The sequence below is a fragment of the Patiria miniata genome, unplaced genomic scaffold (assembly GCF_015706575.1).
Source record: "Patiria miniata isolate m_02_andy unplaced genomic scaffold, ASM1570657v1 HiC_scaffold_10, whole genome shotgun sequence".
Taxonomy (NCBI): domain Eukaryota; kingdom Metazoa; phylum Echinodermata; class Asteroidea; order Valvatida; family Asterinidae; genus Patiria; species Patiria miniata.
The window spans coordinates 11,989,850-12,015,908 of record NW_024037048.1 but is presented as its reverse complement, the minus strand read 5'-3'; the positions used below and the strand labels follow the sequence as shown (position 1 = coordinate 12,015,908).

Here is a 26,059-nt window from a genome sequence, read left to right as displayed (position 1 = left end):
ATCATCCATTTTTGTGTATTACACTCTTAAAATATGTTCTCATTTTATCTTACCAAAGCCCCACTGAAATGTTCATGTTAAAGAAATATATATTACAATTGTATCATTAAAGTGTTGAAATAGTCATCCTGTTTACGTATATTTGTCATATTAAACATTTGGTTTTTGCTGTTTAAATATGGTTGAATGTTGCTAGTTTCTGTGACAAGTACCTCACTCTTTGTATGTGTCTTAATTCCACAGAATGGGCATCTGGTGAGGAATCATCTCAGGAAAGTCCAGCCAAATTTCAAAGGCCACGACAATGGTTGCTCGTAGCTCGTCAGAAAAAGGGACATCAAAGGAACACTCACTCTGGTTCAAGACCGAGTAAGTTAGCTTTTGTACTTAAGAAGAACCTACTCAGAAGAGGACATTCTCACATGCAGCATCCCTGGAGGAAGAAGAGAAAACTGTCAAGAATTAGGGCAAATTCCTACAGGAATAATGAGGAAGACCAAAGGGCTCAAGTAAGAAGATCAGCATCCTCCAGACACGGTCATGGATTACAAGAACAACGGGCTATTCTTCAGACTTCAGATAATGTGACTGCAACATTGATCCTGTCAGAAACTCCTACCGGTAGTGCTGCGTCCAGTGTGACCACATTGCCTGCTTCACAACATGGGAGCTTGGCTGCTGCTAGAGTTCCTGGGGGTTTGATTGTGAGCCATGCCCCAAGACATGCAAGGAGACCAGAGTTTAGGCCAACTCAAGACACTGTGTCATATCCCACTGGAGATCGTACAGAGTCTGTCCAGATAAGAACGTCAGCTGATGAAGCCAGTCTCTCAGTGGATAACTCTAAGGCACAACCCTGCATTGCTCATACCACACCAGACGGGCATCAGCCACCGGACAAGAATGTACTTAGCCCTTCACCTACTAAGCAACAACAAACTCAAGTATCTCTGTCTACCATGGAATCAGCACACCCCGATTCCAGTCATGTACTCCCAACACAAGTCAACTATCAACATGCATCTAAAAATGCACTGAAAGGCTCCCTCAAAAGGAAGCAACCGAAGTCAAAGAGCAGTGCAGGAGGCACACCCAAACGATTGTTAGGCAGCAGCATTGCATTTCCGCACAGGAAAATGTACCAAAGAAAAGTGCCTATGAACTCAGGGGGCCAGATGAGACAGGCCAATCCCCAGTGGAATGTGTCCTTGCCTGTTGCCACAATGAATACTGCTGGTGCACAGTATAGCAGGCCAGTTTTTCCTGACATGGTTGAGGAACATGAGGCTCGTGAAATAAACCCGCTATTTGATGGTGCTACGTCACAGGACCTGAAAGATAATCAGGATCAGCATCCGCTTGGACAATTTCCACAATCAGGTAAATTATTGGTCAGTACGATCAGTTCATAATCATTACAATCTTGTTAGATTGTTTTATTTTGATCCACCAACGTTATTTTTGATAGATGCAGTTATTCTTTTCAATATTTGTTCTTCCAGTGACCCTGTTTGTTAACGGTTATGGACATTAAAGAAATAGTGTGCAATAATAAGTTGATTCTATGGCTTCACTGGAATATTTTAAGGTTGATCGCCCTGGAGAACAAATTCAGAGTTTAAAAGACCAAATTCTCATCAAAAGGAAACATCATAAAAAGGTTTTGGGAAGTGAATTATGCTCAGTATTTGTGGCATATGAGGAGAAGTCATAGATGTGAATACTGATGGTTTATCCAATTTAACCTAGAGATGCACGTGGGATCAGTGCAGCAAGCAGTATGTCAGAGCAAGTGTATAACACTGTACATGTACATATATGCATTTGCCATTTACTGATAAAAGCATGGACAACCAGTAAAATAACAATTGTAAGTAAAAAGAGAATCACATACACATAGATATCTTTCTGTTAGTTTCAGAGGACAGAATTCAGCCTGACAGAGTCAGCAATACTAGTCAGTATCCTGTTCCCAAATTAGAAGCATCATCTCCGTCTCAACCTATCTCAGCAGAAGCCCAGCCAGGATGCAGCACTCAACCACGGGAATCATACCCTCCAGTCAGTCAACACAGTCTGGTGCCCACCTCTCTTGCTATGGCTGCTGCAGGGCCGACAATGGACACATCGTCACCAGGTAGTGTCGAGGCCTCTACCATGAACAACGTCTATTGGAGTTGCATGTCCGATGAACCTGCTGGGGTAGGAATGACAGATCCTGGAAGCTTTGCTGTCAACGCTGGTGGCGGTATACCTGTTGCTTCTGATATCGACTTCTTAACAGCTGAGGATATGACATGTAATGGTGTTAATGTAAGTCATTGCTAGTCATGCATTCTCATGCAAGCACTGCTCATTGTTTACATTTAGAAATTGAGATTGTTTGAATGTCATTTGAAAAACAGGTTATTATGATAACACCCTGTCTGAAAACCACTGAATGCTATTTTTGATTTTGTGTATAGTGCATATTTTACTGCAAAGGAAGTTGCTGTAATATATTTAACAATTGTTGACTGCTGTGATGTGGAATATGACGTTTTTAACACCCGAGAGATGCTATAATATAAGCAGAGGGTACTATGAGCCCTGAGGGGGTGATAAACAGCATATCACACATCACAGCAGTCAACAATTGTTTATTATATCGTGCCAATAAGTCAAAAATATAAATGGGTGTTACTCACTGTGTGAGAATTAAATTAAATCACTGTGATGTAACCTTTGATAACTGAAGGTTTTGATGTCCTGCCGGACATGAGACTGAGCGTTTGACGTTGCAGTTCTCATTGCGTAAAGCTAGCGCATTGGCAGGTTCCACTCGCCCATGCAACGCAGGCAATGAAAGCAATGCGATATCACCCTCAGTGTGTGACATACATTTTTATTGTCCAGACACGTGGCCTTCCAAGACCAATGAAATTATAGTATCCAAGCACATGATATAACAAATATATTTTGTAGGTACATGTATAGACAGACATTAATTTAAGGTTATCGACATAAGTTGCTGTTGTTAAAAAAACACCAAAATTTAAGAGTAAAGTCAATCACTAAATTGTAACTTCACAATATTACTGAGTACCCTTCTGAAACAAAGAGGTTCTATTCTCACCATTCAGATTGGAAACCAAAAACTTCGCCTTGCTCATGGTTACGATGTCTTCATCAGTCGTCTTGATCTATGGGAAGCAGAGAAAGCCTCCAAGAAAGGCTGGACTATCCTCATCAGACGGCTTCTGGACATCTATTTTGATCGGATGACGCTAGCCATGGGTAAACCAACGCATCATGGAAACAGTATGGAGTATCAACCGCTGGACCAGAGTATCATTGGGGCAATAAGAGGTATGTGTGCGATGCGAACTTCAGACAACCAAAATATTTTATTGGCAGCCATATTAAAAAACAATTTCAAACTCACTCTCCACTCAAGAGCTCCCCCTACACCAGCATGTCCTAAAGAAGAGCAGACTTTTTTTTCTAAGCCTTTGTTACAATTTAGAGACATTTTCTCAAGATTTCTCCAAAAACGAATCCTTCTATTTGAACAATTTCCAAAAATAAGATCCTCTAAAACCCGGATACCCTTGAAAATCAAACTCTCAATTTCTAGACTTTACCTGTTAGTTCTCTTTCAAGCAAATAGGCTATAGAATGTTTAGATGTAACGTGCACTCAAAGGCGCTGTATTATTAGCCATGCTGTTTGTTCTGTGGGATGTTCTTTATAGTAACTTCAGCTCAGTGGGAAGTCAATGCTTGAAGTGAAGTGCACTAATCTTTCCTGTATCCAATCCACTCCTATATAACTGCCATCTCGTGTACATCATTCATACCAGTGCTACTCTTGAGTGGATAGAGTTAGTCCATACATATACATGTAGGTGACAAGGACATGGGCACTCCATGATACCCAAATATTGACCACACGCTAACACATTTTCCCACATGTCTATTTTGATACGCACTATATAGCATAAGATTGTGCAATAGTCATTTATAAAATATCTTCATCTCATGAAATCTATATTTCTATTTGCCTGTAATGTATGGTTTCTTCTTTGTTTTCTTTCTTCAGCCTTCATCAAAGCCCGCTACAACATAGAGAAGCGTAAACTGATTCAAGCCATCAGTATTTACTGCAGTGATTGTCGGAAATCAGGCATCCCGGGCAGCATGATAGAAAATCCCAAAGCTATGATTTTTCCAGAAATGCAGTAATGTAAAACATTTAACCAATCAATGTTGTACATGCGTTATTGCGGCACCTAGTTTGGACACTTAATTTTTTAGCAAACGAAATACTTGCATCTTAAACACGTTAAATTAAATTTTTATAGATGTGATGTTTATACATTAAACCAAAAATAACCAAAATCCGGTGAAAAATGGTAAAATACTAAGAGAGACCAATTAAAATTGGTGCAATTGATTTACACGATCTCCTGCCAATTTTATTTTACCGTGAATCAACCATGCCTGTCAATCTTTTCAAGGCGTGTCCTGTTACGGGTAAGTTCGAAACCAGATACCTGTTGCTGTATGAAGTACATGTACATGTGTATAGAAACCTTAATGTTTTTGTTCTAAAGAACTCATCTACAAGTCTGTTTTAAAGATTACCTGGGAGTGAAGTTAAAGCTCTGTGTGTACAACAAAACATGCTTCTGTTATGCATAAAATTCTAGTAGAAGTTGTTTGTTAGAAACTTAAAAAACCAAATTTGAGCATGTCAAGTCAAGCTGCATTTAGTGTATTAAAGCTCCTTATACAATGACATAGATTGGATGTTAGATATCTGGATATTCATGTACAGTAAATGCATTGCCAGTAATTGCTACATTCTTGCTGTAATATCTTTGTTTAATTGGAAATAACGATGTTAAGTAAATGTAGAAGGAATAACATGTCCGTTTGGGAAGTGAGAGGAAGCGTAACATTTTGTTAAACACAGAAAGTGCAACTCAATTTCCTGCACATTATTTCTTTGTTTTTGGATAATTCTGATATGATTTGTCACCCACCTTAGGGGATTAGGGTTAAGTTCTGAATTGTTTAAGATAAGGATTGCTGCACCGTATTCCTGAACCAGTTCAAGAAATGATGCAAATGAGTAGCTTTCATTTCACAGATTGAAACCAACTTTGTGGAATGTTTGACTGAAAATGTGTATGACCAATTACTTTCTCAAAAGTCTGTATTGAATCTTCTTGGGTAAGTGATTTCAGGAATGATTAAGATCTGAATGCTTAGGAGTATACTAGAATGAATATGAGCACCACTTGATATTCGTTGTTTATCAAGATGAAAGTGATGAGGATGAGTGATATGGATATCAAATGACGTCCACATTGGTATGAATTCATGATATTTTTCATTTTAGTTGCTGCATCATTTTTTTGTATGCAGTATTCTGTTGTTAGCTTTTCTGCATTACAAAATATATTTGTAGTATTTTCCTGACCTTTTTACATGTATAAAAGCATCTCACATTTGTATTTAGACTATTTTCTCAATTTACCAATTATGTATTCTAGCTGTTTAAGACTATTTACAGCTCAATAAAATCTTGCCTTTAGAAACATGAACCACTCTTCATTGGCAGATTGTTATCTTTGTTTTTGTGTGTGTGTGTGTGTAAGAATACTGAATACAGGCAGTTAGTCATAATGAGTTCTTAGTACATGTAGTTGATAAACATTGCAAGGGGCTGGCATTTTTGCGTCTGGGTTTTGTAAATTTCACAAACATGGTTTTGTCCGTCCCTCAGTGATGTAATTTAAACGGTAACAGAAGTGAGTCCTCTGTGTTCGCCAAAAGTTCACTGTCCTGTTCATCATGATGCTGTAGGGCTTGAACATTTGCATCTGTATTCTGGTGCTCTTATTTGAACCAGGAGTTGGTGTTCGGCATGTACTTTGATCTATCGCCATTACTGCGGTGTACATACGCAGGGGCCTATGGTGAAGATGTCTTCCAAATTTCAATCATGTTATTGTTGCACCTAGATAGCACAGCTTCATTTTTGTCTCTTGTTATTGGCCATTGCAATTTTGGCAATTCACAGAAAATTCAAGAAATTAAAATGAAAATCACTTCATTTGCGCGGACTTCTGAGAATTTGATCTGCAATTATTGCAAATTCCTAACACTGAGGCATATTTAGGCATTTCAGTACTGTTGGCGTATTTGTGTATAAAGCAATGACAAGATGGAAACTGAAGGTTCCCTTTGCCTCAGCTTTCCCTGGTATGCTTGGTGCATGTTGGAATGAAAACCAATCAATATCAGAAGAACTGAAAGTACTGAAAGAGCTATGCTGGTGTATGTTATTCATCACTGGGCGAACATGTTCTTCGTTGTTTGAGATTTTAGACTGAAAACATACTTCACAAGCATTACTTCATTAGGAATCCAAGAGCAAGAAATTACAAATGGTAAGTTGAAAATTGGCATTGTCAACAATAAAATGTAATTACCAAAACTTGAAACTTTCAGAATTAAAAAAATAAATAAACCAGTGCTACACTTACCTCCATCAAATGGCTGAAATGGAAAAAAAATGGACTACATACAGTTTTCATGGTATACTGTATGTTTCACTTAGTTGCTTGTTGGGCTTCTCTTGAACTTTTCTTTTATTTCTTTCTTACTACAAATAGTAATGATTGACTAACAGTTGTAATGTGTATGGGCAATATACATGAGCACCTTTTTTGACAGTGCCAGCTTTCAACATCATTTGATGGAGGTGAAATTCGGTGCTTCACGTTTTTGTTTGCATTTATGGGGAAGTAAAGTTTGATATAACTTCTGCACCGCGACGTTAATCCATGACATCAACTGTATTCAAATAACCTTTTTTAGTGTTGGTGGATTGCCTAGACTGTCTGTTTGATGCATGTACGGGTTATCCTAAGCACATTGGAAGTCAATTTACATGTAAATCTGTGTTTTTATTATATTCATACAGAGCAAATGCATAATCTTTATTCATCAGTTTAAGGTTTTTATTTGTAAAATTTGATATACAAAAGTGGTTGTTCGTGGTGTTTCTGATTTATTTTGATGAATTCCTAAATGTGCTTACTTGGTTATCATCTTATTTTTTTGAATCTGCACAGGTTGGGCATCTGGTGAGGAATCACCTTTTGAAAACCAGGTGAAGGTTCAAAGGTCACAGCAGCCAGTGCATGCGAGGAAGACATGTCACCATAGGATTCCTAGGAGACACAGAAACATCTTGTCTGCATCATGTAAACACCAACAGAGGAATGGAAATGCCCACCTGGCCAAGACTCTTGCGAAAAAGAAGAGAAAGCGTGCAAAGCAAAGGAGAAGATGTTACATCAAACATGATGAGACCTATTTAAGAAAATGTTAAAAGTGCATGTTGGGTTCATCCCCTCGAATGGGCTTGCAGTTACATGTGCAAGACAAACGCGTAGTTCTCAATACATCTGAAAACTTGTCACTGACGTGGAACCAGACTTGTGAAGAGAACCGCACTGACTCTCAACTGGTTCCCAATGAGAGGACCAATCACTCACATCAACGGGGGACATGTGCGCCTTCAAAAATTGCAAGAAATTCTGCAGTGCAACAAGTTGAAGGGACAGACGCATTGTTGTCTAAGAGAGACGGCCAGTTGGAATCTGATGACGTACAAATCCTGGATGATACAGCCTCTAATGATATGCAGCAGGCCATGTCCCTTTCTCCTTCCCAGGTCAATAGTGAGCCCAGTGAAGTCGTCAGCAACAGATTTATTGAAGACTCAAGAATGGCTAGGACTAACCCCCGGTCACCTCAGGATGCATCTGCAAGAAATGACCAAGGAGCTACCGGTAGGTGCACTGCCTCTGTACCTAACATCTCTGAGAAGAGAGTAGCATCTCCATCAACTGCTGAACCTCACGGAAGACCTCAGCCGTCATCTGGAGAACAAAGAGACTGCTTGAAATCGACTGCTCGGAATGTCGGCCACAATACAGGGACAGCAATATCTTATCATACAGCTACAACTGTGAAGAAAATGCCACTGAAGTCAAAGATGAATACACTGCGACAGCCAAAACGATTAAGCCACAGTCAGAGGAGATTAGTTCAGAAAAACTCACCTCTGACTTCTAGGGATCGAATGCGATGTCCAAGCCTTCAGTGGAATGTGTCTTCACCCCCTGCGAGAGCATCTACTGTGGAAACCTGTTTCAGTCAGCCAGTGATTTCAAATGTAGTTGGGGGACAGAAGGCTGTTGAAATGACAAGACTGGAATTGGATAGTGCCTCATCATGGCAAAGTGAGAATGCCGCACAAATGGAACATCAGTCCGACCGATATCCTCATACAGGTATGTGATTGGTTAGAACTCAAAAGAAGCCCTTCTGTTGTATCTCTGGTGTATATTTCTGTTATTTAATTCTGCGTAAACGTGATTTTTTAAAAATCTAACTGAAGAAAGTGCACAAAGGCTTTACTTTCAACAAGGAAGCAAGGCATCAGGCAACCATTTGTATGAAAAGCTTGACATAACAGCCAGATTAAGCACTGGAAGGCGGAAGAAAAACCCACCTTGGTTTTTATTTGCAATGTCAATGTTATATTTTTATTTAATGCACATTTGAAGCTAGTAAGCTGAATTCTTACATGAGCCTGTTTGCATTTTTCAAAAGGTGACAGACGACAACAGGCAATTAGTATCATGAATCAAAATCCAGCAGGTCCCTCATCAGGAAGATCCTATAGTCAACAAACCTCAGCAGAAGACCAGCCAGGTTGTAGCATGGACTCCTCAAAGTCTTACCACCAACAACACAACAACAGTCTGGTTCCTACCTCACTTACCATCGCCATGGGTCCCTCAGGGGACACACCAATGTCAACAGCAGGGGACCTAAGTTTGGTCAAGCAAGATATGGACAGTGTTTTCTGGACTTGCTTGGCAGAAGAGCCAGCAGAAGTGCATCAAGGGAAGGTGGAAGAAATGCAAGCCAATGGGGATGTGCCAGTAGCCGCTGATATGGCACCACTTACTGCTGAGGATATGACCTGCAGTAGCGTAAGTCTGGATGCTTTCTTAACCCATCTATATGTACATACATGTACATGTTAAGGATGTGACGTTTACATGTTAAAGCGAAAACAGTTCTAAATTGTTAACAAATTTTCCACAAACGTTTAAACGAAACCCGAGTTATAAAAAGGGACCTTCGTCCACCTGTCATGCAGTCTTTTTAAGTTATACCTACACAGCACAAATAATTCATGATGTTTTTAAACCTATTTAATTTGCAAAACCTTTGAAGCACTTCAACACTTGATTACATTCAGGGCACACGTAGTTAACTTTTTATGTTTTCAATGACTGCCATTGTTGCTTTATCGTGTCAATCACACTGGTCTGCAGACATAATGAGCATGTGTCAGCATTTGTGAATGGCTAAATGTTTAAACGATTCTGAAACTATTTGTTAAACGTTTACAAAATTAAACGCAAAGTCACACCCTTAATCCATGTACATTGAAAGGTTCATGGATCATTGTTAAATCAATCACATAGCTAACATATTGTGAACAATTAGTTTGACCATTGTTCATTCTGGATAAGCCCTATCCATACTGACACTAAATTGTTGACTAAAGACCAGTTTAATGTTGAGGCGTCCTGTAGATAGCGTTGAGGCTGAGTCAGACCTCTTACCAGAGAACTATTCCTCAACAGCTTCTGAGACAATTGGGAAGTCGTGACTTTAATCCTGACCTAAATTCTGCACTTTTATTGGTGGTGTGTTTTGCCGTATTGTTTCTCGTGTAGGTAGCCAATAAACAGATCCGTCTGGCTCATGGCTATGATGTGTTCATCCGTCAATCGGACCTGTTTGAAGCAGAGCGAGCCTGCAAGCAATCCTGGTCAATCCTTACCAGACGTCTGCTGGACATCTATTTTGACCGCATGACATTGGCCATGGGTCGAGCCAGTCTTCGAGGTTCCAATGATGATCATAAGCCTCTGGACCAGACTATTATAGGGGCTATACAAGGTAATGACAGCAACCGAGCAAATATTGCCCATGGGCCAAAGCTTAAACTTCAGTGAATTTGCCTGTTTACAAATACTGTCCTTAAGATTGGGCTCTTATAAGAAATAAAACAAATTGTAATGCATATATAGCGCTTTCCATTGTACAGTAGAGTAAACTCCAGCTAAACCGACATCGTACAACTCATCAAATTGCTCACGTCGGCCGTCTGACTAAAGTCCCGATTGTCCGTAATGCATTTCCATTGAATTTTTTATTTCTAAGTTGGCTTTTATAAGTCACCATTTCGCTCAAGTCGTCGTGTTACTCTCGGTCCCTTTTCCAAAAAGCATCACAAAATCCTTTGTGTATAAGTCAGCATTCAACAAATCACAAATTGGCATTGACTTCCTGTACTGCGGTTGGCAAAGTGTCGAGTGAATTGAAAAGTGGTTTCACACGGCCCGTGATCACTGCATGCATCGGTGTCGAAAAAGGGTGTCCTACTGCATACATATTGCATATGCATCGTGAGCATATCAATACCAGTAACCCCTCTTTTTGGGGTCATCTTATTGAATGAGTAGTGCTGCAGTCAACGCGTGCGTGGTATATACTGGACCACGCACGCATTTAATTCGTTACTGTGCACGTACATATGTATCTCGGTCTCCACTATAAATACCCCAAACGTGATGATACAATTCGAGGATTAATTTGCTGGATTCAACTCGAGCATTAAGGAGATAATCCAGGGTAAATCGAAGCCAATTAGTGCAATGAATCATGTGTGCAAAAGACCATTCATGTAAGTCGGCAGAATGACGACTTACAGCAGATATCGGCATTCGCGTAAGTCATCACAAATTCTCGGGTCCTGAGAGTGCCGGTTTAGCTGGAGTTTACTGTATCAACAATCTCAAAGCGCTTTACAATAATTCCTCTGTTTATCAGGCCACAAGGTACCCATTTATATTCCTGGGTGGAGAAAGGCAATTGTAGTTAAGTGTTTTGCCCAAGGGCACTAGCACAGGGCTCTTCACAGTAGCACCTTCTAAGGCTTTGAAAAGTCATATTTGGTTGCCAAACTTGTCATCCTCCTGCGTTGAAGTGAATCACATCCACATTGAAAGAATCGTGGAATTTGTATGTGGTTAAAATATTGCAAAATTGTTTTCCAGATTTCCATGATCATCATTCACAAATAAGTTGTCAATGCCAGTGAGTGATTTATCTTTCTTTTGGATTGTCTCTTGTAGCCTTCATCAAAGCCCGCTTCAACTTTGACAATCGTCGCAAGCTGATGCAAGTCATTGGCTTCTATTGCAGTTACAGTCGTAACAAGTTGATGCATCAACTCCAATACAGCTGAAATGTGAAATAACTCTACACTTCCAGCCGACAGTTTGGACAAGTTTTAACATTATGAAAATCTGTGTGTTTTCATGAAGGGACAGGCATGTCAAAAATGACAACTCACATTCAAGTTTTTTATTTTGTTTACTTTAAAAGAAATTTTTAACCATGTTAACCATTCTGACTGCCTTCTCTAAAAAAAAATTGGAAAATTAATCTGCAATTCATAAATACTTAAGACAGTTTACCAATTCTTATTGGTTGAGAGCCCGTCAAGTGGCCGGTCTTGAATGGTTGATAAAACACCGGCTGGCTGGTCTTAAGTTCTTTCCAGTGTCACATGAAATTTGGACTCTTATGAAATCCAGTGCCTTTAAAGTAGCCATGCGCAATACTATCAATGAGTCAGTATTTCATAGTTCTAAATTTACTCTTTACCAGAACAGCTGCACTTTGCGACACATCACCGAGGTATGCATCATGTGCGTGCCAATCTCCATATAAGGAGTTGTTTACGACTACTCGCGAGAGGCACATGCCATAACGTAGTTAGAGGGGTGTATATAAAAAAAAAAACATGAAGTAAAAATGTTGAACAAAATTGTTGGAAATTTATAGTTTTTACTTGTTTTGACTGTTTGACTGAAAAGGTATTTATGAATGGGAATAAATGTGTGCGTGGCCGGTATTAAACAAGTTCGTTTAAAACCTTCTGGGGGCCTTCGGCTCGGGCTATTATCGGCGTCCATTCCCCATCCATTCTTAAACGGACTTGTTTATTAAACCAGCCAAGCACACATTTATTCCCTTATTCAATTATGCATGATAGGGGCTACATTTAGGCCATCAGCCTGGGGGATTGGTCAGTATTAAATCAGGACACAAATGATTGTTGTGCGCATGCGCAAGGTATACCGCCCCTAGAGTGGTAACAAGCATTTTGATGGACATCTTGAAAAAAAGGGTGATAACAACCAAAAAGCTGCCACCGCTGCAATGCTATCACATATTTTCCAACTCTGGAGGTGTATACCTTGCCAAAAATCGCTATGATGATAATTCTCCTCATTTGATACTGGTGGCCAAAATTTTGGACCGAGGCTGATGGCCTAATTTTGCATTTTCACAAAGTCTGAAGAAAAGCAAACATGCCTGCCCCTCAATGTGTACAAAACATATACGGAAGAAGCAAACTGGCTAACTCTCACCTGCAGAACTTCATCTTAATAAGAAAGAGCTTTGTGTGCTGATAAAAATGGGATATTTTTGAGCGAGTGCCATAGTTCCCAGTAGTGTGGCAGTGATGTACATACAATGTCAAAGGTGACAATTTTCCTCGTTGATTCATAACATGTTTTTACTTTTTACTTTTGTTTATAAATACATTGTTAAATGTTTTAACCGGGATTGGATGGTCATGTTGTAAGCTTTTCCCGCAAGTAGTGCTTGGTTGTCTGTGTAATGTATAATATTTGCATAATGCATTTAGCAACGGGAGACTTTGAGACCATTGGTGGCAGCAAACAAACCAGTCCTTTTCCATTGTTTGTGTCGTTTTGAACATGCGCACTTCAGCTAAAACATGGCATAAACAATTGAAAAGGGCCAGTGTATTTGCTGCCAAATGTCTCAAAAATCTCCCATTGTTGACTGCTCTGATGTAGGATGTGCCGATTTGAACACCAGAGGGGCGCATATTTGGCGTTGGGCGCTCCAAGGGGGCTCAAACAACATCCCAAATCATAGCAGTCAACATTGTCATAACTTACTATTCAAGATCACATTAAATCACTGCATGCGGTGTAACCTTTGATATGTAACTGCTGCCCTAAATGAGACTGAGTGGATGTAGCTGCGGTTCTCAGTGCGAGCGCACAGGAAAGCCCAACACGCGGGCACATGGGCAAGTTCCACACGCATGCGCAACGTGCTTAATTTACATGCAGCGCAGTCTATTTGAGGCTCATTCATATGGAATGCAGTGTGTATGACGTAAATGGTTATTTCTGCAGATTGGACATGTGGCCGTAATAGACCAATGAAGTTACAGTATCCAGGCTCATGTATTCTGAATAACGTAATATGTAATGATATTAATCTGTTCAGTTTTATGTCTGGGTAATTGTTTTGTTGGAGTGAAAACCATTATTTTAAATGTAGTGACATATTTAGAGATAGTCAAATAAATATGTACATGTAAACCTACAAGGGCGAATCCAGAACACATTTTTTTTTTGGGAGGGGGGACCCCGCAAAAATTGTGGTCCCTCAAAAAGTCGGTCAAAAAAATTACGGCGAGGGGTTCGGGGCCCGCACCAGGGTCCCAATTTTTTTTTGGATTCTAGATGCTCTGTGGTACTATCCGAGGCAATTTCTGACCACTTTAACCATTTTTTTAAGGAAAAGATGTTGGTGTACGCAGTACCGGCCTTTATTGCGACGTCACTTAAACAAAACAAAGAATTGGGTCCTTTTTTTTGGAGGGGGGGGGGGTAATGGCCCCCGTTGGCCCCCCCCCCTGGATCCGCCCTTCCCTTTTATACCTAATTAGTCATTGATGCTTATTGTATGTGTTTGGCATGGCCATTGTTGTCACATCAAATGTGAATGCTTTTTATGTTGATTACTGATAAATGAATGTGTTGGTTTTTTACAAAAGACAATTTTTACTGTTCTGTGTTCAGAAATAAAACAGTTAACCAACAACTGCCTATCATTGTTCACTTTTGATTTATTGAGTACATGTAATTATACTGCCATGGCCCACAAATTCATGCCTACTTCTGGTATGTATGCGTCTGCTAATGTTACTTGTACTTTAATAAAAAAAAATACAATTTTAACTTAATTAAGATAATAAAATCTGACCAAAATTGTTTGTACAACTCACAAAACTAATACAAAAGTGAACTGACACAGGAGCTGAGTTACAATGTACCTGAAATACTGCAAGTGAAGTACGTACACTTGCATCTCTTATTTGTTGATTTTCCAGATGAGGATGAGATGTCTGAAGTTGTTGCTGGTGATGATGATGACGACGATGAAGTGCCTTCCCTGCAGGAGCTTGCTGCAGCCAGCTTAGAAGATGAAGATGATGATAATGAAGATGATGAATGGAAGCCTAAGGATAGTAAGTGGATCACTATTGTCTTATCTATTGTGTTCCTTGGAAACCTCAGCCTGATAATGAACACGTATGTATTTTTTACCTACATCGTAACAGAAAAAACAAAAAGAAAGAAGAAACAAAAGAAGAAAGATTCCAAGCGTCTACATCTGGAAGAAGCAGACCCTGAGCCAAGGAAGGCTAAGCAACTTGCTACATTGGGTACGTAGTATGTGGCAGTGGTTTGGATTTAGGCTGCCTCTCTGTAGGTCCTGGTTTTGTCTTGTAGACATGGCGCATTAATGCACGTGAGAACATAATGGAGTAGAATTAAATAGATGCTTAAAGTGGCCACAAATGGAATGACATTTCATGGGGGTTGTGATATATTTAATTCACTTGGATAAATGCCGTGAATTTATTTACTGCACTAATAGGGCCTGGAAAGGGCATTTTTATAAAGGGAACTAAAAATCAGGAGTTACTGAACATATTTCTTCATACCCAGACTGATGCATACAGTATCTAATGAAATAAGACAACTTCACACAGATTCCAGCTCTCCAATTATCATGAATATGCTATCACTATACCTCATACATATTCATGATCGAAAGCCGAATTCTCACTGGACCATTCACCATCACGTGCCAGATGCTATTTTCGCTATTTTTGCTGTTTACTGCGGGCGCAAGTATTCACGCACAAGGTAAATACGCTTGCATAGTACATGTAAACTGTCGCACGCTTTATGAAGCAATCGTGGAACTGTCGCACGGGTTTAGTACGCACACACAACCATCGCCCTAGCTACACATGAAAAGAGGGTTGCACGCGTAAATGTTAATTAGCGTTTTCCCAAGCTCAATGATACTGAACTGGAGAATATTATGGACAATAAAGATGCCTCCTGTACCCCAAAAAAGTTGTCCACAATGCGGTATAAACTGTTAGAAGTTACTGTATTGCAAACGAAATGAACTATTTTGAGGTTGAGCAACAATGTTCTTCTGTTGAGCTGGACACATTTCTCCGAAGATTTTATGCCCTGGAGGTGCATACTGCAACGGGAAAATTCGGCAACTGAATATGTATGAGGTATAGTCAAACAAATATAACATGGTTTATTTGGGTTGGATAGTCGATATTAGCATAGAGCAAGGAGCTCTATGATATTAGCTACCCACAGTATTGGAAGTTGACAGACTAGTTCCCTTCAACTTCCAATACCTCGGGGATCTAATATCGACTGTCCACCCTCAAACCATGTTATATTTACTGTTGAGGAAGGTAGATTTTTCTGAAAATGAAGCATAATCTACTATTGTGAATGCCCTGGTGGTTTGAGAATACTCCAAATCTGGTATTGTTGATGTATCTACAGAGATGAGCAAGATCCAAGGAGATGGTTCAGACAGTGATGAGGGTACTGATGAAGACTTCAATCCCATGGATGTAGCCTTGCAAGACAAAGATGAAGACATGGAGAGTGATAGCGATGATGACCTGTTGGAGTGGGAAGACGAGGAGGATGACAGTGATGAAGAAGATGGAGACAGTGAAGACAGTGAAGATGAAGATGAGTTATATGATGAGCAGGATAGTGACTATAATCAAGATAGTGAGGAGGAGGATGTGGAAGTGGTTGTACGATCACTCCGCAATAAACAACGTAGGTAGAGCTCAAGGGTAGGGAAACACACAAATTATGAAGGTCACATTTGGCCTTTTTGTTCAAATTTTAATAAAAAGTTGCACAAAATTTGCCATAAGACTATAGCTTTTTTGAGAATTTGCACACGCTATGTTCCATACGTAATGAAAGTTTTACCCTCTCAGGATTCATGGATTTTAGTGTTTTGTATTCTACTGTTGGGCATCTGCAAGGAGAACACCCACACTTATTTTTGTGTTATTAGTCTTTGCGATGATTACGTGCAGGATAAAAAGGGGACCGTTTTTTGGACTTGCCCATCTACACAAAATGTTACATCTTCATGTGAGTGTCAGGCGTCATTGGCAATGCAGTATAATCTCCCCCAACAGTCCCCTTGTAAGCATTTAGGGGGTACTTGTGCATGAAATCCACTGCACAGATCAGCATTGTGTTCCACTCCCGCGTAAGCTGTGAGCGTTTTTGAACATTTGCCAACAAAAGCGAGTGGAACAGATTGTAATGTTTAGCAACAGAAGGCGAACAACCTCTAGAGACGTTCGCTAATGTTTTCAAGATGGCCGACGCAACTATAAACTTTGCACTTTAGTCGGGGCTAAATCTGTCCCCGACAACAACAAAAGATGTTGCTCAAGTTTCACAAGCCTCAGCCTTGCCAACTGACCAAGTCAATTCTTCAACAAAGTCCCCAATGATTCCATATCACTGGTGAAACTTCATACTCACTTGACATTAATTCTTCCAAGAATTTACGAAGCGGCTAGCCACACGGTGTCACTGGGCACCACCATTTTGACAACGGTTTAGATGCCCGTTCCGCTTTGCCAATCACAGTTAGCGAACGCTCAACAAAATTTCTGACACTGTTTGTGCAACAAGATGGCAGCCCAGACTTGAATCAAGTCTGTAATTTTAGCAGATGTTCAGAATGGGAAATAAAGAACATAGGAGCGTCCAAGCCACTGCTGAATCCTTGTGATTTCAGTTTACATTTTGCTAGGAATATACATGTATGTGTACATAAAAAAGTGCCTATCCTCAGCAGTGACACCAAGTCAGACTTTATCCTTTTCAGAACCACACATACTCAAAAGAGAGATTTTGCCACATGGTGCTACCGTAAGAACTCATCTCATAAAGTGTAATATTACTCATAACTGTCATTTTTATCCCAAGACTCGAAGCAGCAACTCAGAGAGAAGATGGCAGGTGACACAGTGAAGACAGTGAAGAGTCCCAGAATATTGCGGGCAAGAGAGATACAATCTCCTAAGGTATTGAGCATGTTTCTACATGGGCGTCGCGAGGGGGGGGGGGGGGGCAAGGGGGGGCACTTGCCCCCCCCTGGAAAAAAAAAAAAAAAAAAAAAAAGAGAAAAAGAGGCGCGAAGACATAGTGGTGTAAATTTAATGGGTTGGGGGGGGGGGCAAAATGTCCCTGCCCCCCTAAAACTGATAAATCGAGAATGTGTTGAGAATACAGGCATTTTTGGGCAAAATATTTGTTTGCCCCCCTCTAGAAAAAATCCTGGCGACGCCCATTTGTCTCTAGAACTTCAGTTGACTTTTCAATAATGCCTCATGTGATGAAAATTAACCTTCCATGGAATAAGGTGTATTAAAAAAAAATGTTTTAATGCATGCGTGGTTGTACTTACGAGTTACCCGAATTGTATGTCAGTAGAACTCCCTATAACTAAAACAATGGAGGCCACAAAATGTTGTAGTCCTTCACTAGAGTGATTCTGGCCACACAGTGCTTGGTACATTTGTTCATCATGAGAATCATTTTGTGTCCTTGATATTAGAATAAACAATACACAATGTAAATCTTTGAACATGTATGAAGTGTGGTCTGAAAATAAAACAAAATGCAAAAGTGCATAAAGTCAATGCAGTAAGTAATTTCAATTGTTTGAAGAGTAGTCAAGGAGAAAAATTAAGATTTTTTTTTTCAGTTTAGAAATTTACACTCGTAGCTTCTGGTCCTGATACACCCAACTTCTATTATCTCCAATCTTGATGTCAACTAACATCAAACAAATCACTGTTTGGTTGAAGCAGATCCAAAATGTATCATGGATTAAAATATATAAATCCTGTGGCTGTGCAGCTTATGATGTTCACATGGTTATATCTATAAAACATTCTTATTCCATGAGCACTTTGTCCTTACAGGTTTCTCCTGCAAAATCTCCCGATAAACAAACAACTGCAGAGAACAAAGAAAACATTGCTGGACAGCAGAGGCTCCGCAAAGACTTGTCCACCCCAAAGACTGCAAAACCAAAGGGTAACAAGACACCAAGCAGTAAGACTCCTACCGAAGGAAAGGCTGCTAAGAGTAAAACACCCAGTAGTGAACTGGTCGGCAGAAAAACGCCAGGGAGGAAGACATCAGATGGTAGTACAGAAAAAGGTCAAACACCTCAAGGTCAAACTCCTCGAGGTCAAACACCTACTGCCAAGACACCAACAGTTGGCAGAGGGGGACACGTTGATCAAGAGGGAAAGAGCCCCAAACAGAAGATGCAGGCAAACCAAACACCAAAGAGTTTGAAAAAAGACAAGAAAAAGGATCAACAAGCTACAAAAACACCGGTGAGAATTAGCCAATGCGTTCATGTGGACAGTTTTCAATCAGGTTTTTTTTTTTTTTTGCAAAGCAGTTTATGTTGAAAAAGGAAGTAGGTCTTAGTTGGAAGTATTTCACACATACAGTTGTTTTCTGTACTGTGCCATCATTGTCCTGTAGCCAAATCAGCTATTCAAAATGTGTCCATATTGGGAACAACTGGAAGCTTGTATCAGAGCCATTGATCCATTTTTACTGCATTGTTTTCGCGTCACTGGTATGTTGTGATCACTGATCTGCATGTAAAAATAACTGGATAGCTCATTAGCCATTGCGGGTGGTACAAGAATATGGAAGTTTCAGGCTGGCTCCTGATCCATTCAGTCAAATGTGGTACGGGAAACCAGTACATACCACTTCCATCTTAAATAAAATAGAATCAATATATATACATACAAAACAGTTTATTTTCATAAAAAATATCAATTAACAAAGTGTCACAATTTTATTTCTTTTATTCAAACAATAAACACATTTATTCCAAAAGGTTAACATGGTAATTAAATTCTGATAGATTTTTTTGCTATTCCATTGTTATGCAAGTGTTTACATGGCAGACGGTGAGTTTACTTTGAACAGCATATATGGATACCCAATTCTTTTTACATAGTTGGGCCCGAGCATCTAGTGTCTGAAACTCTAGATTTGTGGGATAATTCTACATCATTCTAATCATTTCGCACAGAACTAGTAACTATGGATACAAGACAGTCCCATTTTCCTCCTAATAACTGTCATTCAAGTTACCAGTTGGCCTAAAATGGCAGCAATGAAGCTGAACATGTCATAGGATCACTTTATAAGCCTGACTAGCAGGGGTAATAATGATGGCTTCCACCATGTGATTTGATGTGCATTTTGGGGCTTATGCTTGTATGCATGGGCGTCGTGAGGGGGCAAGGGGGGGCACCCCCCCCCTGGAAAAGCCAAAAAAAAAAAAAAAACACTTGCCCCCCCCTGGAAAAAAAAAAAAAAAAAAAAAAGAGAAAAAGAGGCGCGAAGACAAAGTGGTGTAAATTTAATGAGTTGGGGGGGGGGAAATGTCCCTGCCCCCCCCCTAAAACTGATAAATCGAAAATGTGTTGAGAAATACAAGCATTTTTTGGCAAAAAAAAATTTGCCCCCCTCTAGAAAAAATCCTGGCGACGCCCATGCTTGTATGAAGTATCATAATTGTTTTGCCCGTACGTACAGTGTATGATTGAACCATTTTTGGTGTACAGAGTGTATTTTGGGAGGAGTTTGCATGACACATAGCCTCAAAAGCTTCCTAGGGGCAGAGCCATTGAGCATGTACAAAATGCAGTGCAGTGCTGTGCAACTAGTGCTGTACTGTATGCAGTTTCTTTTTACTTATAGTTTTAGCAACTTTAACATTGATTCTGGGTTTTGTTTATTCAGAAAAAGGTGAAGTTACCAGGTGGTACAGTGATTGAGGACATTGTGACGGGCGATGGGAAAGTAGCCAAAGTAGGAAAGATGGTAAGTCATTCTGTGGTCTGCAAAAGATATGAGGCATCTTGTTAGCTTTAAAAGTTGTATCGGCAATGATATTGAAATCTCTGAAAACTTGCTAATGTTTCTCAACATGTAACTTTCTTTTGTGCTGATCCCAGAGGGTCAGTCTAGTGTCCTGACTTAGTGACTGTTAAGTGTGACTTAGTTTGGTTGTATAGGAAACCTGTAGTGAGCTAATGCCGGCCCATAGTGAAGACCAGATGCATGAAAAGATTTCCAGTGAACAGCTATTGGGAATCAATCGAATAGAATTGTGTGCACTTGGGACCAGCGTTACTAGGTTTGACTTGACTTGTTTTAAATAGATTCTGTGAATCACTTGTAAACTGCTATGGATTTCACGAGTTGCAACGCGTAACACGTCGCAACTTTCAACTCGTCGTATGATTCATTTCACAAACTTATTACGATGTGTTGTCGTGATTGAGTTCCTAGACAACAGTTCAAAACACTTACATCACAAGTTACCATGGTCTTTTGGTCATCGCAAAATAAGAAGCGTCTTTTCTTAGCCATTACCAATGATTCCACAATAAACTCATTGCATGAGCAGTCGGAGCTTCTATTGCAGAACACTCTGCATGCACACACAGTTGTGTTTTACATAACACTCGAGGACAAGGCATTGTCCTTCCCTTTGTCCCTGTAATATGACACTCTCCCATAGACTAAGCACACCAACTCACAATGGAGGACTGTTTTCAACAAAGTATGAACTCTGAAGTACAGCAAAGAACCTTTATCTGTCCTTGTAGGGGGTGTATGTAATTCACATACACAATTGTTTATGCACGTTATTCTGAATGTGCACTAATATGTTTCATCTTTGCGCACAGCAGACATACATTAAAAGACTCCTGCCTATCTCTTTCTTTGTAACCATTGAGGGGGGTATTAGTGCACGTAATCCACAGCCTTTTGAACATGTTGAAATAATGACAACTTCTTTTCTGTTTTGTTCTCTCCTGAGGTTCATGTGTACTACAAGGGGACCCTTGCTAGCAACGGCAAGCAGTTTGACTCCTGCCTTGGAGGCAAGCCCTTCATGTTCAGGCTGGGTAGATCAGAAGTCATTAAAGGATGGGATATGGGAATAGCCGGTGAGTTAACGTTAATTCCTATCTATGAACAAAAAGTAATGTAGACCTTTGCAAACGTTGTTCAAAACCTAATGCTGTCAATTGATGCTCCGCCTCTGCAAAATGTCTACATGTATCTTATCAAATATTTTATTCACAAAAGAATTGAATGTACCAGGCCTCATATCAGTGTGATATCTGAACAGTCATACAGTACGTGACAACAATTTTACACATTCTTTATACTAGAACTTTACCAAAATGCATATGGTTTATGTTACTATTAAATTACTTCCATGAACAAAACTGCAGCATACTTATTTTTCAAATTTTCTGGACAGAAACATTTTTGGGGATATGTTAAAGGGAATATACATCATTTGCTTTTGCTGTAATTTTCAGAAATGGATGGAATTGGGGGGTTGGAAATATAAAGCAAATATAGTTACACTAACTTTCTGGAGGTTTTGGGTTCGAAAATGCTATAAAAACCAAGAAAAACGATCATTTTCCTGTAGTCTGGTTCCCTGACTCCATATAAGAAGAAACAGAGCAGTTAACATACTTTGGGGGAATTGTAAGGTCAGGGAACCAGTCTAGCTGGCTCGTACCCGTTTATAGGTTTGTAATCGATTGCAAACAAGTGCAATGGTCAATTGGGGCTAGTATTTGAAAAAAAGCCAGTTGTTTCCAACGCTGATCGGCCGATCAGCGTTGGAAATTGATACAAAAATACCATTTTTCTTGAAAATGACAGTATACCAGGTGCCATAATTTTACAGGATGCTTTAGACTGTCATGTACCAACATCCTGTTAAGGTATTTCGCAAAAACTTGGTAGTTTTATTTTTCGATGTTTGCAAATGTTGTATATTCCCTTTAATATCATTTTTCATTGTTTTCTTAGGCATGAAACTTGGAGGTGAAAGGCGTATAACAATCCCAGCAGCTGAGGGGTAGGTTATTGCAGTTTATTCCTAATATGTATACTGGCCATCTCTGTTTGTACACATGTTTAACTATGGGAAATGTCTGTATCGAGAGTAATAAATTATTACGGGGGGCACATGAACAACCATGCAAAAAAGGCATGCGTGGAGCCCAGCTGTACGGAATGAGCATAGAAGATTGGCACGACAGACCATTGCAGTATCTGTGGATGAATGACTGGCTGGTTTCTCTCAAAACCTATTTCCAAGGGGGTCGTGTCAACGCCTCCCCTAAATTTCATGAACATGTAAAGTTGGACACTATCTGTACTGTAGTGGGACATGGAATTAAGCAGTAGACTTAATTATGTTCGTGATGTGATGTCCAGTGGATTTTATGTCTTCATTGTCTATCAACTCTTCAAAATCTTTTGTAATGCATGTATAATTCTCTTAGCTTTTTGATTATTTTCAATGTCTTTATAGTTATGGACGTAAGGCGGTTGGCCCCATTCCTCCCAATAGCACACTTGTCTTCAATGTAACACTCAAGAACGTCAGCTAGAGAAAGCGACCTCATACTGGATGCTGACTGCATAGAACTCACAGACAGGTTGATTGGTTGATTGGTCCAGGCTGGTTGGTTGGTCCAAGCTGATTGGTTGACTATCTGCAAGCTCATAATTCAGTGTGACGACTCGGATGCATTTAGCAATGTGCCAATGTTTTTTTTTCAAATTCACTCACAAATCTTTGCATTTCTATTGCGAACTTGAATGAAAGCTTCAAATGTTATTGTTACATCATGTGCTTGGATACTGTAATTTCATTGGTCTAGAGCAACCACGTGTCCCACCTGTAAAAATGCATATACAATGGTTAACCTCATATACAATGCGCGTAATGCGCGCGCGTGTAGAACCTGCTGCGACTGAGAGGTGAGAACTGCATGCATGCAATGCGAAACCGCTCAGTCTCACATCAGGCTGGAAAGCCTGCAGTTATCAAGGGTTTCACCGCACTGGTTAAATAGATTTCTTGCATATTACAACCATTTATCGTTTTGACTTACTGGCACGATATAACAAAACAATTGTTGACTGCAGTGATGTGGGATATGCCGTTTTTGACACCCAAGGGGCGCATAGCACACATATCTGGCCAAAAAGGGACATGTATGTTATTTTAAATGTTTATCCCTTTCCATGGACATGATGGGAGGATTCTATGTTGTTTTTATCTATATTAACAAGTCAATTATCATTTTAATACAAGAATTAATTTCATTAAATAGAACTTAGAAGTGGTGAAGTGTATCACTTGGCAATTAAAATTCACAAGTGCATAGTAACACTAACAGCACATGTATTCACACTGTTTTGAGAACATGGCAAATTTGATTTCATGAGCTATATATCTGAACGAAAACTTGTGATTGTGTCTGGTTTCCATGGGAATACCTGATATTGGCAATGCAAATTATTTGGTGCAGACACAGTTTCACCTCCCTGACATAACAGCCCTCCCAAGTTCAATGGAAAAAAAGGCATTTGAAGCACTTTTCATGAAGTGACCATCTGACATTGATGTTTAAACTAATAATAATTGTTTTTTAATTTTTTTTTCTTTAATAAAGATAATGTCACAATTACTCACACAGTTTTTAACAGAAGGAATTGACACAATGGCATTTTCAAAGTGATTTTTAAATGCTCCCATAATACTGCTTCCCTCCACTTTGCGTCAGGAGGCAAAAGTCTGCCTACACCTCAATGGTATTAGTCTTGGCCCAAGATGCTAGTGATCAACAGCGGATGATACGTTAGAGTGCACCCTCTAACGACACAATCTTAGACCAGTGAGTCTGCTCGCACTAATGTCTCGGGAATTTCATAGTCGCAGATTAACTTTTTCTTTATTTTCTCCCTAGGCTTTCCTAGGGAACCAATCAGCGATCGTGAAATGGTTTATAGTCAGTCGTGTGCACTGTGCGCATCACGCGATGGTTGTTTATATATTTGTACGTGCGAAAATTCAACTGTAAAGTGTGGTGATCAAGCATCGCTAATTAGATATGTAACTCAGTGATACCTGCATGCGACGGGGCTGTATCATAAGTCCGACGTCTCATAGGTCCGACGCCTCATATTTCGGACTTATGAGGTGTCGGACTTATGAGGCATAAATTCCGCCTTGTAGGTCCGAAGCCTCATAAGTCTGATGCCTCATAAGTCCTACAATGGACAAACGCTGTTTCGGACTTGGGAGGCGTCGGAGCTATGAAGCGTCGGACTTATGCGGCGTCAGACCTATGAGGCGGAATAGATAAATGTTATGCCTCATAAGTCCGACGCCTCATAAGTCTGAAATTTTGGACTTATGAGGCATTGGACTTATGAGGCGTCGGACTTATGAGTGGACTGCCATGCGACTTCCGGTAACAAAAAAGGAAGTCGCCGTTTTGTTCAACGATATCAATTTTTACACCCACGGTCTAATTTACACATTACAGCCATGCCCCCATTCCTGTGAAATTTTCCAAGACATTAGTGAGGGAAAGTCAAACACAGTTGTGCGCTCTACAACAATCACTAAAATCACTATCGATCACTGCCGTCTTCGTCCAAGACTACAACGGTATCAGTAATTGTACATGACATGCCTTATGTACGTTTCCTCAAACCATGTTGTATTTATAGTTGCCGTACTTGAGATATCATGTTGAATAAACAGTGCTTGAGTGGAGCTGGTTTAAGAAGAACAGAATTGATTGTTGTTTGTTGTGACAAAGTAAAAACCAATTTATGTGATCACCATAGCAAAGTTTGTTCATGGGGGGGGGGGGGGGGGGGGGGGAGGAGGTGTTGGGGTGATGGTAAGTTGGTTGGAGGTAGACTGCTTCTGACCACTCATAATTCCTTGGGTGGTGTTTCATGATTGAATAGTTTATTACAGTCGGATATACATCAGACTTTGCAGTTGGCATACGATTAATTTCCGATCTGCAATAATTGAATTCTCAAAGACGACTACTGTTTTACCCTATCACCTATCACCCTATATACCCTAAATGCAAAATTGAAAAATCGAATTAAAAATTGATGTACAAGTATGTCAATGCAAACTTACTACCAAGTGTTTGCTATTCCAGACATTGTAACTCAGTATGCTTTTTAATTCTTTCTGAGATCCTGGAAAACAAGCGAGTTTCTTTTACTCGTTCAATTTGGAACACGTCACAACTCCACTGAATTGGGAGGAATGTATTGATAACCACATCACCAAAACATCTGGTTTTAGTAGCACGCTTCAAGGGTAATACAAACTAGAAATGTCTGTTTATGCTTACTGTGCTGGTTGTGCACAGACCCTACATAATTAAATACAGGTACACAAAGAAAGTTATTCCAAATGTTGGTTTAGAGATGAGAGTCCTTCATTGAATCAGCATCTTCATTCTACTTCCTCTACGCTGGTTGATAGCACAGTGTTCCTTTAGCTTCAAAGTCATTTGGAAACCGGATATTCGAAACCCTTTAAAAAAAAAGTAAGCCTTCCATTGTTTTGTGATATGGGTATATGAAAGATCTAGATCCTAGAATGTTTTCTCGGAAGATGCAGCATTCACTGAGCTAAAACTTCATCAGATGAGTTGTTAAACGCAGCTTTAGATTCTGAGCACATGTTGCTTCAAAGGAAGAAAAAAGGCCCAAATGACGAGGTTTTATATGCGGGAG

At 39.8% G+C, this 26,059-nt stretch overlaps 1 protein-coding gene across 6 annotated transcripts in view; it reads left to right on the top strand.

The window, feature by feature from the left end:
• The window catches only part of LOC119738192 (46 kDa FK506-binding nuclear protein-like), a 30,261-nt gene extending 6,259 nt beyond the window's left edge, over positions 1 to 24,002 (top strand). For 2 of the 6 annotated variants that reach the window (XM_038212950.1, XM_038212985.1), the window contains 4 exons: positions 244 to 1,380; positions 1,916 to 2,313; positions 3,123 to 3,348; positions 4,081 to 4,555. In XM_038212950.1, coding sequence (XP_038068878.1) covers positions 244 to 1,380; positions 1,916 to 2,313; positions 3,123 to 3,348; positions 4,081 to 4,223 — 1,904 coding nt within the window. In that variant the 3' untranslated portion in view covers positions 4,224 to 4,555. Of the gene's footprint in view, positions 1 to 243; positions 1,381 to 1,915; positions 2,314 to 3,122; positions 3,349 to 4,080; positions 4,556 to 7,126; positions 8,354 to 8,675; positions 9,062 to 9,817; positions 10,044 to 11,281; positions 11,644 to 14,373; positions 14,512 to 14,604; positions 14,710 to 15,871; positions 16,160 to 17,338; positions 17,437 to 18,339; positions 18,763 to 20,197; positions 20,279 to 21,284; positions 21,415 to 22,300; positions 22,350 to 22,808 lie in introns of those variants that run through there. The other 4 variants (XM_038212976.1, XM_038212996.1, XM_038212969.1 and 1 more) reach the window with 4 other exon arrangements.
• Positions 24,003 to 26,059: the final 2,057 nt, after the last annotated feature.